Raw genomic sequence first — 17,640 nt, forward strand, 5'->3', positions numbered from 1 at the left:
ATGGGGCGGATCAATGTTATTACAACAAGGTTAGTGAGCAACAACAATTTTCAGATCTCACTGAAATTTGTACATCATGAGTGATGACGTCATTGGGACCCCAAATACAGGAGTATAGTAGAGGAGAATAATTGAAGAACCTAAATAAAATGTTAATAAATAAGGAGTTAATGGAGAAAACAAATTGTCATGACTACATTTTATACTTTTTATGGATTACATTAACCCATACAAGGATTCCCAATGGCGTCTCTATAAAGAAAAAGAAAGAGAGTGACTTAATAAATCTGCTGTGCTTGCCCAACAATTTTTTTGTTGGCTAACCTTGTTCCAATAACATTGGGGGTGGAATTTTATTGAGGTAGCATGATTATTATAGCCTATAATATAAACAGGCTATAAAAAGAAGAAAGTTGGTAGAATTGATATTATTTCGGTAAAAAAGAAGGGAAAATTAAAGAAAGGAAAGGAAGGGGAGAGAGGGAGAGAGAGAAAGAGAAGGAGATTGAACATCTAGTGGAATAAGGTGAAGTGAGTAACTTAAGTAATATCTAAGATCAACTCCCAAAGTGTCTACATTATCTAATAATTACGGACATCACGATCATCCATCATCGAAAGAATGTCTTTCTTATCATCCTGGATACCACGAGATTTAAAAAACAAATGGAGTTCCCTGAGTATAGGAGGGAGTTCTCCTGGATCTCCGAGCCTGGTTGGAGGAGTGAGTGTGGGGATGTCTCCGAGCCTGGGATCCACGCCAAACAGGCCCTCTCAGCAAGAAAACCGCGTTCCGAATCAAATGGTCCGCTCCTTACCCCGAAGAGGGATCGGGAACTTACCGCGCGTGCGGCTGGGAGGAGTGAAGCGAACGCCTCTTCGCAGATCCTCGAACGCGACAGTGAAGATCGCTCCGTTCAGCCCCTTTCGCGGCGGAATGAGTGTGCGAGGGAGTGCTGCGAGCCCTAGTAGTGGAGCCAGCAGCGTGTCTCGCCCTACCCGCGTCGTGTCTGTCTTACGAGAACTCTCTTCTTCCCGGAAGCGGCAGAGTGTGCAAAAGGAGGTAGAAGAGGATGAGGAAGAGGAAGAATACGACGAAGAGTCGAGCGCACCGCCCCCACACATGAAAAGGCCTCGCAGAGACTCATGCAGTTCTTTAGGCTCCAGCTTAAGCATGGAAATGCCGCCCCTTTTCTCTAATGGAGTTGTGCCTCAAAGTACGACCTCCCAACTCGTGTCTCTTGAAGCGGATCTGTCTCTGAATACCCTTCTCTCCTCACAGCAGCAGCAGCAGCAACAGGAGCATCATCATCGTCACCATCATAAAAAAAGACCCATCATGACAAACAATGAGATCCTGAGCTCCCTCTCCTCAAGTCTTTGTCTGAAACGAAAAGCATATCCATCTTCAGAGTCGGAGTCAGAATCAAGTAGTGAGGAAGATGACGACAAGAGATCCTCAACCACTGGCAATATCTATGCCTCACCAGATCGCCTTAAAAAAATTAAAAAGCGAAGGAAAACACGTCATTCTTCTTCCTCATCCGCTTCGAATGAGATTATTCTACCCAAAGTCCATGACCTTGTACCACAAAATAACCCTTTGGAAAAGGAGGGTCCTCAACATAAAATATCCAATGTGCAGGATCTTCAAGAGGATAAAAGAAAGGAGAAAAAGCGGGTTGAGGAACTATTGAGTGCATTTTCAGAGGAAATTGAAGAGGAAGAAAACATTAAAACAACATCTGGAGGTGTACTAGATAATATAGTTGAGAATAAAAAAGAAGAAGGCAAAAGCAGTGTTACTACTCATCAAATTAGTAGTGGAGGGGACAAAGGTGGATTTCATTTTGACCACACAAAGAAAAAAGAACAAGAGAATAATACTTCAACAACGGTTCTAAATAATGAAAAAGCTGGATTTTCATTCCAATTTGGAGATAAGAAAGGAGGGGCATCCGTGTCCGAAACCACTCCAAACCCTTCTGATAAGGCGACAATAGCAATAACAACAACAACAGAGTCTAAGGAAACAAAATCATCTGGATTCAAATTTGGAATCCCAGAAACAACTACTGCATCAGTGTCATCAAGTAGCTCAACTCCTCTCCAACAACCCTCTTCATCATCTCTATCATCCACCACGACGACCACTCCATCTTCGTCATTTTCGGAATCTATAACATCAGCTTCACTTGCTCCCACTGTTAATAAGCCTTCTGCATCTTTTAGCTTTGGAAATACGGCTACTATAACATCTTCTTCGTCTCAATCAAAAGACGCAAATAAAATGTCCAGTGGATTTTCATTTGGAGCTGGAGCCGCCAAGGCCAACAACAAGTCTTCAGAAAGTACTAATAAACCAATGGGACTCGCAGGGTTTCCTGCATTTGATGTCAAAACGACGGTTACTTCCTCGTCTACTTCATCCACACCTTCTAAGACATTTTCTTTTGGTGGAGTCGTAGCTACTCCCACTTCGTCAGCTGCCCCATCTACCATCACATTTGGCAGTGTTTCCAATACATCCACTTCTGCAACACCAACTCCGACTTCATTTTCTTTTGGAGGACCAGCAGTATCTAAGGCAACAACATCCACTACTTCCGGTTTTGCATTTGGTGGCTCGCCTTCTGTTGCTTCATCAATATCCTCCACTAATAGTACAGGCACAGCTTCCACCACACCCTTTTCCCTTGGAGGAAAACCTTCTGTTGCTCCTACTAATACAAATAATGCTCCTGGAGGATCCAACTTTGCATTTGGCAGTACTGGGGTATCCACTGCAACTCCCAAGTCTTCTCCTGCACCTTTGTCAACTTCAACTTTTGCCTTTGGTGGTCAGAGCAATAGCAGCAGCACTCCTTCTGGCCTTAAAACGGCAACTACAACTTCCAGTTTTGCTTTTGGGGCTGCAGCTCCTCCGAATGCCACTGCTCCTTCATCATCACCCTTTTCTTTTGGATCGTCTGCAAGTTCTTCTATAGCAAAAACAACAAATAATTCTTCTACTTTCGCATTTGGAGCTTCATCTACGAATAATCAAGATCAAAAAGGATTTGCGTTTGGTTCCGGAGGACCTCCGGCAGTAACAAACGCGACTGCTACAACATCTGCAAGTTCTTTATTCGCATTCGGCTCAAGTGCCAGTAGTACTACAGCTCCTTCAGCGTCTTCATTTAACTTTGGAAATCCTCCCCCTTCAACAACTTCTGCATCGGCAGGATTTGCATTTGGAGGAGCCGGCACTACAACGGCGACAACAACAAACCCTGGATCAGCGACGAATAATGTTTTTTCATTTGGAGCTACCCCTTCAAATGCTCCTGCTCCTGCAACTTCTAAAAGTGGTTTCAACTTTGCTGCTGAAAAGCAACAACCAGAAAGTAAAAGCTTTAGTTTTGGAGGGACAGCAGCAACCCCTGGGAATAATCCTGCTGCGCCGGCAGCAACAAATGTTTTCAACTTTGGATCGTCTTCCACTCCCGCATCTTCTTCTTCGTCGTCGCCATCCACATTTGCCTTTGGAAATGCCCCATCGGGAGGATCTTCCTTTGGTGGGTTTGGATCAACTGCACCGTCTGCTCCAGTTGCAAAACCAACAGAGCCTGCAGGATTTGGTTTTGGCAATGCTGTGGCCCCTACAACAAAAACTGATGTACCATCATCATTTTCTTTTAGTTCAACTCCTGCTGCTGTGGGAGTTAATCCCTCTAACAAAAATTCATCTTCTGCTTTCACCTTTGGATCTACAAATCCAGCACCTCCACTACAAGCACAACAACCATCTTCGAATGCTGGATTTAACTTTTCTGGTAGTTTTCCTAAACAAGATGAAAATAATAAAGGTCATCTCTCATTCGGTGCAGCAGCCTCCCAACAACCCCCAAACAATGTATCTTCCGCATTCAGTTTTGGAGGTAGTAGCAGCAATAACAAAGTTGCTAATGTCAGTAGTACTAATAAAGGACCAAGTGGTGCTGGTACTCCCTTTCAATTTGGAGCTAGTAATAGTTCTAATGCTGGAGCACCGTCATCATCTTCAGGAGTCTTCACATTTGGTTCAGCACCACAATCAAATAGTACGAATGAATTTCAGACTGGAGCCCCACCTCCTTCTAATACGTTTGGAATGAACGCTCCCACTAATAATACATTCGGAAAACCGTCTACTACTAATACTGGAGGCTTCAACTTTTCTGGAGCAGGGGGCACAGCTCCTCCTCCAGTCTTTGGAGCTACCAACAACGCTATGCCAAATAATCCAGGATTCCAATCGCCCATTCAGCAACAACCTCCTCCACAACCTGGCAACTCAATGTTTAATATTGGAGCTCCAGCTTCCAATAATACAAATACAAAGGGTAGAAATATTGCAAGAGCCAGAAGAACGAAGAAAGCATAATCATTCTTTAAATTACTACTTGGGTTTTTTTAATCGTTAGAACAATTGAATCATTTATTTTGATTACTGTCTTCAATTTGATGGAAAATGAAGAAAAATCTAATTAACAGGAGTTATTTTAACATTATTACGTTCCCTCCTCCCGACTCTCTCTCTCTCTCTCGCACATCATGTACATTATAATATTCATATAAACTATAATACCGATATTTTGTTGCCATTAAAATAAAGTAAACATCATAGTTAATTGACCTTGATTTTACTAAAAATGAGAGCCCATAACATAAACATTCCAAGTAAACATCAATGGCATTTATCGAAGACCGAGATTAAGACGGAGAAGAAGTGAAAATAAGTTTTATGTGAAATTGTGCCTATTTTTTCCTCATCATCTTAAGTTGTCCTTGTATGCTATGACGAAAATATAATTACTAATAAGATTGTCTACAAAAATCTTTTTAAATTCCATAATATTCAGTTATAGTTGTTGTAGTAATTGATGCGGCCGCTAATTAACAATCTCTAATTAGTGTTTTCGTATCAAAGCCCTAGGTTATGAAAACTTTCAATTAAATATGTGTAAAACCTGTGTAAGGAAAAAAATCTGTAGTCCTTATGAATATGAGATTTTCTTTGGAAAATTACATGTTGATGATTACAAATAATATTTCATGTGGCATTATCTCATTGATCCTACATGAAATATTATTTGTAATCATCAACATGTAATTTTCCCCATAGATTTGATTTGGTGGAAAAAAATAATATTGTGAGTTCCATATTCAATTGTATTAGTACTACACACGCACTGATTACAACTCCATAATTAGTTTGTTCGTCTCAATACTTGGGGTTTCAAGAATTTACGATTGTATTTTTTTGTGTATATTTCATGCGGGGGCATTCAATCCTGAAAAAATTAAACTAAAAATGGCCATATTCAAGGGTTTTTGTTTGAAAATATACATATTTTCTGTAAAATATTATGTTGATTATATATATATCAAAAAATGGAAACTTTTAGGAAAAAATTAACATAGGTATTAACAAAAAATAAATTTTTTGGTAACAAAAACTATAAAATTTAATTTAAAATATTAAATTTTTTGGAAAATAAATTCAAAAATCCATAGTCATTTACAACAATTTAATTTTTTAGAAAAAAATATATAAATTACATAGCTATTCAGAAAAAAATTAATTTTTTGGAAAAAGAAATCCTAAATCCACAACTGTTCACAAAAAAATTCAAATATTCAAGTTTTTCAAAATAAATTTGAAGACTTAAATTTTTTGGATATTTTTTTGGGAGAGGGGGGCTCCAAGCCACCCCCTGCGGACTCCCCTGTGTTGATTTCAATTATGTACTTATATTAATTTTATGTAGGATTATCTTATTCTGAGGAAATGCCATTTAAAGGTTAAAATTCTCCATATTTGGAGGGTTTTGTTTGAAAAGGAAAAACGACAAAACATCAATTCACCCAATTAAAAAGTCAAAATCAAAAGAAATTAATAACAAATGAATTGATCTTTTTAAAGTGTGTTAACTACTTCAGCATTTGACTGGAGTGTTTTTAGTTTTGTATTTTTTATCATTTACAGACTTCTTAATTAATAATATTCCAAATACTCAATGCAACCTGTTTCGTACTCTTTGTGCAAGAAATAAGATTCATGAAGATACGAAGAACATCTTATATTCCAACTAGGTATATTGAGCCTTATAGTTCTTCTCGCTGACGCCTCTCATTTCCTTATGTTCCCCTACGACCCGACCTTTGCCTCTACAAATCTTCTCAGTGGGTTGCCTCAACACAGCCACCGCCTCTTCTTCTGACATATCCCTTATTATAACGAAGTGGAAATTAATGCTCCTGTCTCATATTACGCTTGCTCGTCAATCCATGAGTATTTTCCAAATATGAATAACATAGGGGAACACTCATTTTGTACAAATGAATTGAAGACAATAATCGAATTTATATAAGAGCGCAGAATCCAAAACTGATCTGAATTCTGAAATATCTGGGATTATAGTAATTCGGGACTACTATCGTTCAGATTCATTTTTTACCCTTAAAGCAATCACCAAATTAAAAGATGGATTAATAAAACTTATGCAAAAGTGTTTTGTATGATTAAAAAGTACTTTTATTGGATTTAGTATCTATTTCTGAACTCTATATATTTCTATTTTTTGGCTGAAAAATGATGAAAGACGACACTCTCCTTTAGACTTATAATACATAGTAATAATGAATATCATAGCTTATAATATAAAAAAATATGGATCCCCAAGAATTATTCTTCCGTTTTGTATTTTTTAAATGATTCAATTTTGAAATATTAAAATTATCTACTCATGGTGAATGGATCGTTTTATTGTTTCGATCCTGGTATCTCGTTCCCAAGGAAGGAGTCCACCCTTATGAGATCTGGTAGTTTTCCTCGAGTGAATTCTCCTCCCGTCACCCCTCATGGAATTTGGAATCCTAACATCTCTTCAGATGAATAATCAGGTTAGAAGTATCTTCCTTCGATTGCCTCGATCTTCATTTTACGAGGCATGACGTCATGAAATTGGTATTGAAATAGGAAAAAATATGATGATAATATTGAATATTTCCTAGTACATCCCAATAAAAAATGGGATCACTACGAAATAGAAAAAAATCCTATATCTTAATTTAGTATATCAATAATGAAGGGTAAACCCAAACCTGAAATTTACAAAATAAGGAAATTACATTCTTATAAAAATCTTTTTATACATTTATCAATAATTTAGACATAATTATCAGGCAATAGCGTTCTAGGTGATCTGAACTTGTATCAATTATAAAATGCTCTGAACTTTTGTGGTAATAAAATTAATTTCTTTAATTATTAATTAATGTTAAATCTGTAGCATCTAATAATAATTTAAAACTCAAATAAAAGCACAGCTTAAGTGATCCCAGACATTTGCTACATGCTCACATAACACATTCAAATAAAAAAAGGCCTAGCCGATTCTCTCGATGCCTTATAAAAGAAGCAAATTATCTCTTCATTAGTCTTCCTACATAAACTACACAGAGTCAGGGTGTAGTTAACTGTTCGATATTTAATCCAAAATTGTAAATGATCGAACACCAAAGGGTTATCCAGGCCTTTCACTATATCTTGAACCCAAACATCCAATTCAATCCCCATTTTCCTTCTTTCGATTTGATTCAAAAAGTGTTGTCTTATTCCACGCTCAACTTTATTATGTCTAAGATTGTGATTCTTAACCATACTCAGACAATTATAAAAGCAGTCCCCGAGTCCTGTTTTTTTTTTTTTCAAAATTATCGCTCTGACCAAAATCTGGTTATAGCAATAGCGATTAGTTGACTTGTGAAATTAATAACTTGGATTGTCCACATACAGAAGGATTTTACTCTAGTTGTTAAATTGTATATTTCAATAAACGATCAATATAAATATTTTTGTAATTATGGGAGAACAAAAAACAATATTAATTATAACTATGTATAATTAATAATATCCTCCAACGCGAAAACGGAAGAAGAAAATCAAATTTTCGAAAAGAATATAATTCATCATTTACTTCCAAGCACAAAATAGCAAACCCTTTGAATTAAATCTCTAACTAACAATGTAAGACAAAAAAAAGTTATAATTTGTTAAAAAAAGATGATTTTTTCATTTTCCGAATGATGTTCTTCCATCTTTATCACAATCCAAGACGTAAAAGTAGATATCATATCCTTATCTCGTAAGAAAAAAAAAAAAAAGAAAAAAATTATTTGACGAATTCGGCACATAGTCTGACAATGAGGATGTTGAAAAGGGGCGGTTTTGGGATCGATAGATAGATAGATTTAACAATTTAATGCACTCAAGTCCTTATCTAATTTGCATTTTGTAAAGATTTATAATAATAGGTAATATATAAAAAATAACAATGATTTCAGAGAAATAATTATTAAAGATAATATTTTAAGTATACATGTATATGTTGAAAATAAAGTAAAATGACTTTTGTTTTAATAAAATTCTTCTTTTGATTTCTCCTTATCAGCTATTCATCACACTCCACACGCTTAATATATGTCAGGACATTTGGACCAATCTTGCGACTCCTTGCATTCCCAATAATTTCCTTGATATATGTGAATCAGCTTGTCGCCATTTTGGGGATCATTTTCTTTTCGAAACCATATGGGAGTATAGGGCTCAGGACTTCGGCCCTCTCTTGTTAGCGCCTCCGCCTCTGACTCTCTTGCTTTACGAACAGTACGTTGCTTCTCCTCCAATCGTATCTTTTCCGTATTAGCCTCATCCCACAGCCCATCTTCCATTAATCGTTGATCAGGTCTTAGGCGAGAATCCGTTGGAGCTAAAAAAAAATTAGGCATTAATGTCATATTAAAATAGTGTTCTAATTCCTTCTCACCGACATCATCTTCCAATTCATTGAGCTCACATGCAAATGTTGAGAAATTATAATACTTATCAGATTCTTTGGACGGAGGATTGACTTCCCATAGAAGAATTGGAGCTTCAATTTCAAGTGAGGATTTCCCTTTATTGTTTGTCTCACCAAGAACATGTGAACCCTCAAATTTTGAATCCCATTTACCGTTTAAGACCCACTCTACAGATCCAGTAGAGCCCGAAGTGATTGTACCCGTTATCTTCTTTGCTCCTCCCACAAAATAGGAATATGGTTCGAATTTCATATGACACTTGTCCCAATTTTTGTGATTGACAATCTCCATTTCCCCCATTTGATCAATCCATAGCTTTCCAACTACAAAATTGTGAACAAGAGTTTTTACTTTGCGCCATGTGAAATGGTTTCCACTCTCCGTGAATTCTAAATGAGCAATTCCTAATGGTTCGACCTCCAAGTATTTACCTTTAAAAAAAACAATTATAATAATAAGTTCTTGCATATTTTTTCTAATCTTCTCTTATACATACCCTTGAATTTAGATCGCATTGTGAATTCTTGCCAATATCTCCAAGAACCATTTGTGCTTTCACAATATTGAGCCACCATTGGAGGATGATGAGAGACCTACAAAACATTATTTTAAAACAAGCATGTTACAATAAAATGATGAGGATTTAGTACTACCTGTTCGGATATGGATCTAAATCCCTTATCATCGGATCGGTCACATTCATAGGTTTCTCCAAGAAGGGGATTAAATGGTTTTCCCACCCGAATTGCAGTAGTAGAATAAGCAGAAACGGTGAATGCTGCTACGTAAAGCATTTGTTCTCTATCATTTCTCGCCAATAAGGCTTTGTCTAAGAGCTCTGAATATTCAAAGTCTTCAACAAGGCGTTGAAGCATGGAAAGTGGTTCAGCAAAATTAACTGGAACAGGGATTTTTGTCAAATCCTTTCCTATGCAGTTTTTCATAATACTCCATAGGGAAAATGAAATATCTGGTTTATTAGGAATTCGACTACGCCGCTTTCGAATAGACGTTGTCGTCTTGACAGGAGTTTTGATCTTCACAGAAGATGATTTCCTATGAGAAAATAAAGAAATTGAAGTCATTATGAGTTAATTAAAATGTGTGTACTCTTACTTGGTATCAGAATCCTCTTGTTCTTGCTTTTTTGAGTCAGCTATATTCTTACGATGAACAACATTGAATTGCATATTCGACGGATTGTCTTCATCACATGAAAAGTTCGATACTCTATCAAGATCTTGTGCATCGTCTAACTCATCTGAATTATTGGCAAATTTATTTGACAAATCAGAATCGGTTCGGCAATGATTTGAAGGATGAGACATTTGAAGACCCGGAGGAACTGGAACAGTGAAACCTATTGCTTGATCATCCATAGCATCTACGAATACATCTTCTTCATCGTCGGATGATCCTTCACTTTTATCACTACGACAATTTTGATTATGACTAATAGGCTGATGCTGACTGGAGGAACTGCTCGAGGCGTTACTGACTAAAGAAGTGTAGTGGGTCTTGTGATTATGGTCCGTTTGGTCATTGATTTCATTGCGAACTGCAATAAAGGACATGTTGTAATTGGTTTTTTTTTTAAATAACCCCCCTTAATGCAGTGGTTCCTAATTGGGTGCATCGTCAAATTCTCTGCGAGAGATTACATCAATTTGTGACGTCAGTGTAAACGAACATCTACATTGACGCCTGTTTTTTGTGTCTCAGTGCGTAATTTTAAAGAAATAACAAAGGGTAACACATATAAAATATCAAACTATATATGTGACTTTAGATGAGTTTTAGCAGCGAGCGTGTGTAGGCTCAGTGCCTCATATTAAAAAAGAAAAAGGTAGTACATATATTCTTGTATATTAATAAAACAAAGTTTGCCTGGATGTTTGGGCTTTTGAAGTAAAGTCATTATTGAACGTGCACTTAATGTCTAAAGGTGGATTGACTTGAGTTATTACACCCACATAACTTCTCCTTTTTTTGGTTATTAGTATAAGACTTCATTTCATAGAAAATTTTGATAAATATTAAACAAAAGGAAGAAGATATACGGTCAAAATGCGTACGTAAGCACATTAGTGAACACACCTTCAGAACTGCGTCATTAAATGATGTAAAAAAAATAAGAATATAACAACGGGTGTATGTAACTGTAGCTCAGCACGTCATATTAAAAGAGAAAAGGGGAGAACATTTCTTCTCTTCTAGGTATATGTCTGGGAAGGACTGTTTTTTAACAACGAGTATGTGCAGCTTAATCCCAGCACAAACTGGACTACATATAAAAAATAATGAACTTGGCTTTAAACAGGGAGTACTTTAGTACTGGAGTGTGTAATATATTTTACACGCCCTACTATTCAAAAATTTGTCTTACAATTTTGTATAAAGACTATGAATCAGAGGCGTCCACATGGGGGTTGGCTGGAGGGGACTATAGCCCCTCCCTAATTAAGGAATTTTTGCTTCTTCGTAGAAAATTTAATATTGGATTTTTTTTTTCAAAATATTGAATTTCAAAAATTAAATTTTCTCCTAAAATTTAATTTTCTGTGAAAAGTTACACATTTTCAAAAATTTTCTCCAAAAAATTTAATTTTTGAAATTTTTTGTAAATAGTTCTGGATGTTTGATTTTTTTTTCTGAACTATGAATTTTTGAAATTTAATTTTTTGAATAGCTATGGATTTTCAAACTTTTTCTTTCAAGAAATTTTAATTTTTGGATTTAAAAAAAAAAAATAAGCCCCTCCCTCCCAAAAAATATATATATAATCTTGCAGACGACGCCCCAATGAATATATATTATAAATAGTAGACATTAACTAAATCTACAGTATCAATGTCATACTTTATTCAAAACGTAGCTATAAATATTCTAATTTCATGTTAATAACTTATTGGTTTGAAAAGTTTAGATTAAATGTATTATGACTTGAAAAGATTATAATTATAATCCCTTTAAATATTAACTGGTAAGAAACATTCAATTCCTAGTATTTGCGCCTAAAATACATGTATTTATTTTCAGTTTTTAAATAGTCATCATATCTCGAGACGAATTCGAGGTCGATCGTAGTCCTAAGCTCTCAGAGGCCAGTGGATATATTGGATAACGCAACAGAAACTTTTTGATAATACCACTAATTAATTTATATATAATCTCGTGCTTGAAGCTATGTCCATCTCATCTATCCATGATTAGTGTTGTATCAGTTCGTATTAATTCACTCCAGTCTTTTAGGACCGGTCCTTAAGAGTAGAACTAAATTAAAAAAAGAAATTAAGTTGAGTGACATCATCAAGGATCGAACTTTATCTCAGTTTTAGGACTTAACTGAACAGTAGTCTTCAGTCCTAAATAAAGACCGACACAACAATATCCATGGCAATCTCAATGAATAAGACGTTTCATTTCTATTTAAGAAGTTCAGGGATTCATTAAGTATCTGTGTGATTCAATAATCAATTCGAACCTATCTATAATCGATAATTTTTTTTATCTTTTTTTAAAATCTATTGGAAAAAGTGATGAAAAAGTTTCTAGCTTTTGCATTAAAATTTAAATTACGATGATTTGTAATTATAAATGTATTAAAAATTGCTATAAATAATTGTTAATCCATATTCTATTATCTAAAACTTTTTTTAAATCTTAAAATCATCAATAAAATGTATATTTTTAGATATAATTATTCCATGATTAATGTAATTCTATTAATCTTAGACAAAATGAAGTATAGAAAAAATTGTTTTATTATATTGCATTCATGATTTACCTAAACTATTCTTTCATATCTTGACAGAACGAATTTGGCTATTTTGCATGTTGCTGTCTTGGATACTTAAATATGCATAGTTTTTTTTTAATCATTTGCTTGAAAGACAATACCTTTATAAATAGCAATTATGGTACATTAAATTTGTTGGTATTATGCTCAAATTTTATTCGATATCTTTACCATAATTACTTAAAACTTCATTTGTGCATTAATCGAATTTTTTTCATTATAAACGAACTTGTTTTTACCAAATTTCATGAAAACTTTATACTGAAGTTATCAATTTTCATTCAATCCGATAGAGTTGAAATACGTTAAATTATATTTTTTGTATGACAACTTGTCAAATATCAAAAGAGTGCATTCTCATTATCTAGAGCGCTCCCTGTTTTATAAAAGATGAAGCAACGAGTGTGTGTAAGGCTCAACGTGTCATATTAAAAGAAGATAAGTACAAATATTAAGGGTAGTAGATCCTAGGCATTTTTAGCGTGAAAATTTTGTTGTGGTTGGCAACTGAACATTTTCCCCCCCTTTTTCAAGCTATCATAATTATAATTTTATTCTTGAGGAGATAAGGTCCAAGTATTGAGTAACTAACTGTGAGTGTACTCATAAAAAATGGAGAGTAACACTGATGATTTTTTGGGGAGCTATCTTCAATATTATTAAAGGAACGTTTACCTGTTTGTCGACACCTAATAACTCCGACCAATGCCGGCTACTATTGCTAGTAAATAATAAATGAAACATTTGCTTGCAGCATATTCTATACAACGCAAGCTATTAAAAAATACTATAGGGCACCTCAGTCATAATTTAAAGATAGGATATCACTGCACCCTAATGATTGAATCATTAATAATGACATACCTTGAGTCTCTAGTTGTGAATGATGTTTAGCCATATGTTCGACCATATCTTCAAGTTTTAATCTTTGTTCACGCTCACTAGCTAATAGTCTTTGCCATCGACTCCCTTGAGATAAACTATGTTCAAGAAAATCTGAAGAAGCTTCCATGAGCATATCCGAGGCCAATTTGAAAAGTGAGGACCTTTCTTTAATTATTTTGATGCGATCTTTTAACTCTGGATCATTTTCTTGAAGTGGAACATCCAGAGCTTGTTGTAGGGGTGAATAATTTTTTAATATAAGTTTGTGGCAGGTCTCCAATTTCGAAGCCAAGGTTTTGATGGAGTTCATAAGCTCTCTCTTTTCAAAATCATCCTCAACTTCTTGAGGCACTTCTTCTTCAGAGTCATCCTCTGCCTTGGGATTATCTTGTACCTACAGATAAGTAATAATCGTTCAATATATAGCACATGTACTAAGAATTTGACAAGCTGTAGAGAAAAATCACAGGGTCAAAAAGAAATCAGTACAAAGAATGTTGGGGGGGGGATAAAATAAATACTATAAATGTAAAAAAAAACAGAGCTGATAAGGAATTGTCCTCGCTCTGATTTAGTTAAAAATGCTCCTATAATTAATAACACAAATAGAGTCAAATCCGGATAAGAGAAATATGATTATAAATATCCCTCCAACTTTTGAATGTCATTTTTACGTAGAAGAAAATTCTTCATATACATAAATATTTTTTTGAATTCCCAGGGGTCTTTGAGCTTTCTTATCTCAATTGTCATTTCTATGTTTATAATGTTGAAACAAGAGTCGTTCAATATAATCATGAGCTTGATAATTCCACAATTATTATTTAAAAAAAAAAATATTATTATCAACATTTCTTAGCAATAAAATAAAAGACAGAAACTGACTTCATATGTGAAATCTTAGCCCTCGAAATATACTTTGAACTTAATCCTCATATTTCATTGTACATATCCGAATTAATGTACTTTCTAAGTAATTAAAGAATGTGATTCGGATTTAAAGGAACATTTAGGCTGTAAGGGATAGGAGTTGCTCTTATCCGTAGTTGATTGAATATTCTTTGACGGATTATTTTTGGTCATGTACAGACTCTAATGATGTTAGGAGAGATGTCAAACAAGTGACATATTAAAAGAGTAGAACATGAAGTCTTAAAGTATTGCCTTTGCGATTTCAAGAGCCGTGACCCATTTTTGTAGTTCCAGCTCCGTATTGGCCCTCAGATGAAATGTCTGCGTTCCACCCCCATTTGAGACCACAAAGTTAAGAGAGTCTTCCCTTCGTATCCATGCCCCTGGAAGAGAGATCGTTCCTCGACAGGATCGAGCCATTTCCGCTGCACTTCGATAATAGCTGAGAAGTCCATTATGAAGTACGAACCACCTTTTCTGATAGCCTTTGATATAATTCGTCCATTTGAAGAGCCATCCTTTCATTTCAGGAGGAGGGGTGGCGGCTCCTCCTGAGTCCATCTCGGATGATTCCTTTAGCATTTCAACCAAATCGTTAACCAATAAGAAGTATTATAATAAAATTAACTATTAAGTATGAATGTATTTCAATGTAGAAGAATAATTGTTGAAGTGTAGATGCAATAAAAAAAATATAATCAATCTCCCTGCAAGTGACGTCACTACTCTATAAGTGACGTCATACTTTCTCTCCCTTCTCTGATGTTATTACAGAACAAGATAAGCCAACAAGATAATCGTAGGGCAAACACAGCAGATTTATAAAGTCACTGTCTCTCTCCTTCTCTTTTTAGTACGTCATTGGGAACCTATGTTTGACTAAATATAATACATATAAAGTGCAAAATGTAGTCATTATAATTTCTTTTCTCTATTAACTCCTCATTTCTAAGCCCTAGGTGTAGATTTTTCAATTATTCTACCCGTTATACTCCTATATTTGGGGTCCCAATGACGTCATTCCTCATGTTAATAAATTTTCAATGAGAACTGAAAATCAGTGCTGACTAACCGAATTATAATAAATAATAACATTGCTCTCTCTTCTCTTTCTCTACTTCTTTTGCTCTCTCACTCTCTCTTAAATTCTACGTATCATCAGCAGAGGTTTAAAAAATATGAATTTTGAAGATCGCGCTCCTTTAGTAATTGCTAACTCAAAATAATTTTTTATTTACCAAAGCTGTTATTGTCATTATTCTTTTACTCTTAAAGGGAGAACAATTAGTGGGAAATAATTTCTAGGGGGTGTAAGACAAAGAGTAACCCTGAGGATTTGTTGTGGAGTTACCATTATAAGTCCTTGTTGGACTCGGAGTAGACATTGCTGTAATTCCTCAGTAATAGTCATTGCTATATATGGAGTGGGGTCCGTGTTTATTTCCTGCAAGCAGCTATGAGATTAAACGTCATGACAGCTTAGCTGCTCTCCACCCAAATATTCTTTAAATGGTCAAGGTGACCACATTCAATTTCAGTTTCTTGTTTTTTAACATACTGGCATTCAATAATTTATTTGAATCCCTGCTTATATAAAAAATAAATATGAAACGTGCAATTTTTTGTGCTTGACGGGAGTGCAGAAGAATTTTATCAATGTCATATTAATAGAACATTTTCATGTGACGTCGGCATATTTTTGTAATACTAGAAATTTCTAGTATTATTGTATGGTTAGTGCTGGCTATTTTGGGGGCCTAAATAATCAAGTTTATAACTATGAAAATCCCTTTTTCATTAATATTAAGGAAAATAGTGAAACTATTACATGTCAAAATGAGACCAAGAAATAAAAGGACTTAATATATGTATTATAATTTATATATCTGAACCTAAAATGGGTTAGAAATATTGTGTTATTAAAGCGTTATACAATCTTATTTACATATTGTAGATACAAATTAACTGTTACAATGGAAAGAATCAGATATTATTCTTCAAATATTCTACTTTTTTCGTTCATTAAAAAATAAAAAAAATGTACAAATCTAGACATTTTTAGGAATTTTCAGTTCATATTACTTTGATTTAATTCAAATAATACAAATCGTAGGCATCATGTAGTATTTTTTTAATATGGTTTATTTGATAGAACAGGGGCGTCCGCAGGTTGTGGGTTGGAGGGATGTAGCCCCTTCCAAATGAAGGAATTTTTGCTTTATACTAAAAAAAATTAATATTTTAAATTTAATAATTAAAATAAAATATTTCAATTTTATTTTTCAAAAAAGTCCCCCAAGAAAAAAAAAAATATAATCTTGCAGACACCCTTGCGGAGTTCCATCAAGATTTATTGGAAGTTTGTCCATTATGTTAAGTAAAAATATCAACTATGAGCCTCCAATATGGTATTATGATGCAATTTTTGATGTCTTTGAAAAAGCTAAATAAATTTAATTGAAGGTTTAAAAGCTCATATCTTAGCCATTTCAGAAAATAATGACATTTATTTCTATAAAAAGTTTAACCATTAAACTGTTATAATTTCAATGACATGGAACAAGCATTATATACATTTATTTTTTCCTAATTATATAATGAAATGTATATAACATTATAATGTATATTACATATATATTATGTAGAAAATATACTTTTCAATTGCGTTGGCAAGGGGTAGGTGGAAGGAATTTTTACTTTTTACTAGAAAATTAAATTTTTGAATTTTTTTTTTCATAAAAAATTAAATTTTCTGTTCACAACTATGGGTTTTTGAAATTATTCTCCGAAAAATTAAATATTTTTTTTCCTAACAATTTAATTTTTTGAGAACAACTGGGGATTTCGGAATTTTTTTTTGCAAAATATTTTAATTTGTACGAACAACTGTGGATTTTTGAAATTTTTCTCCTAAAATATTTAAAATTTAAATATTTTTTCAAACCATTTTATTTGCCAAATGTAATTTTTTGAGTCTAACTGGGGAGTTGGGAAATTTTTTCCCCAAAATATTTTAATTTTTGCTAAAACCTTACGATTTTTGATTTTTTTAAGAAAAAATTTAATTTTTACAGAATAATGATGGATTTTAGGAAATTTATTTTCAAAAAATTTAATATAGTAATTTAATTTTTCAATTTTTTCCAAAAAAATTTAAT

At 34.1% G+C, this 17,640-nt stretch overlaps 2 protein-coding genes across 2 annotated transcripts; one reads left to right on the forward strand and one right to left on the reverse strand.

Moving 5' to 3' along the window:
• Positions 1-4,858, forward strand: LOC121116195 (uncharacterized). Its single transcript, XM_040710438.2, has one exon. The coding sequence runs from the start codon at positions 623-625 to the stop codon at positions 4,403-4,405; it is 3,783 nt and encodes a 1,260-aa protein (XP_040566372.1). The 5' UTR covers positions 1-622; the 3' UTR covers positions 4,406-4,858.
• A 2,969-nt stretch (positions 4,859-7,827) lies between these two features.
• On the reverse strand, positions 7,828-15,241 carry Osbp (oxysterol binding protein). Its single transcript, XM_040710439.2, has 7 exons — positions 14,735-15,241; positions 13,550-13,964; positions 10,003-10,444; positions 9,540-9,942; positions 9,383-9,479; positions 8,853-9,317; positions 7,828-8,795 (listed from the first exon to the last, which is right to left on the reverse strand). The coding sequence occupies exons 1-7, from the start codon at positions 15,062-15,064 to the stop codon at positions 8,500-8,502; spliced, it is 2,448 nt and encodes an 815-aa protein (XP_040566373.1). The 5' UTR covers positions 15,065-15,241; the 3' UTR covers positions 7,828-8,499.
• Positions 15,242-17,640: the final 2,399 nt, after the last annotated feature.

The sequence above is a fragment of the Lepeophtheirus salmonis genome, chromosome 4 (assembly GCF_016086655.4).
Source record: "Lepeophtheirus salmonis chromosome 4, UVic_Lsal_1.4, whole genome shotgun sequence".
Taxonomy (NCBI): domain Eukaryota; kingdom Metazoa; phylum Arthropoda; class Copepoda; order Siphonostomatoida; family Caligidae; genus Lepeophtheirus; species Lepeophtheirus salmonis.

What these genes read in the sequence shown, in the direction of transcription:
- LOC121116195 (XM_040710438.2), top strand. Translation starts at nt 623, where the DNA reads ATGTCTTTCTTATCATCCTGGATACCACGAGATTTAAAAAACAAATGG.
- Osbp (XM_040710439.2), bottom strand. Translation starts at nt 15,064, where the DNA reads ATGCTAAAGGAATCATCCGAGATGGACTCAGGAGGAGCCGCCACCCCT. An exon ending in TTCACAACTAGAGACTCAAG is followed by an intron (nt 10,445 to 13,549) that starts GTATGTCATTAT and finishes CCTTTATTGCAG; the next exon opens with TTCGCAATGAAATCAATGAC. An exon ending in TGAATTGGAAGATGATGTCG is followed by an intron (nt 8,796 to 8,852) that starts GTGAGAAGGAAT and finishes ATTTTTTTTTAG; the next exon opens with CTCCAACGGATTCTCGCCTA.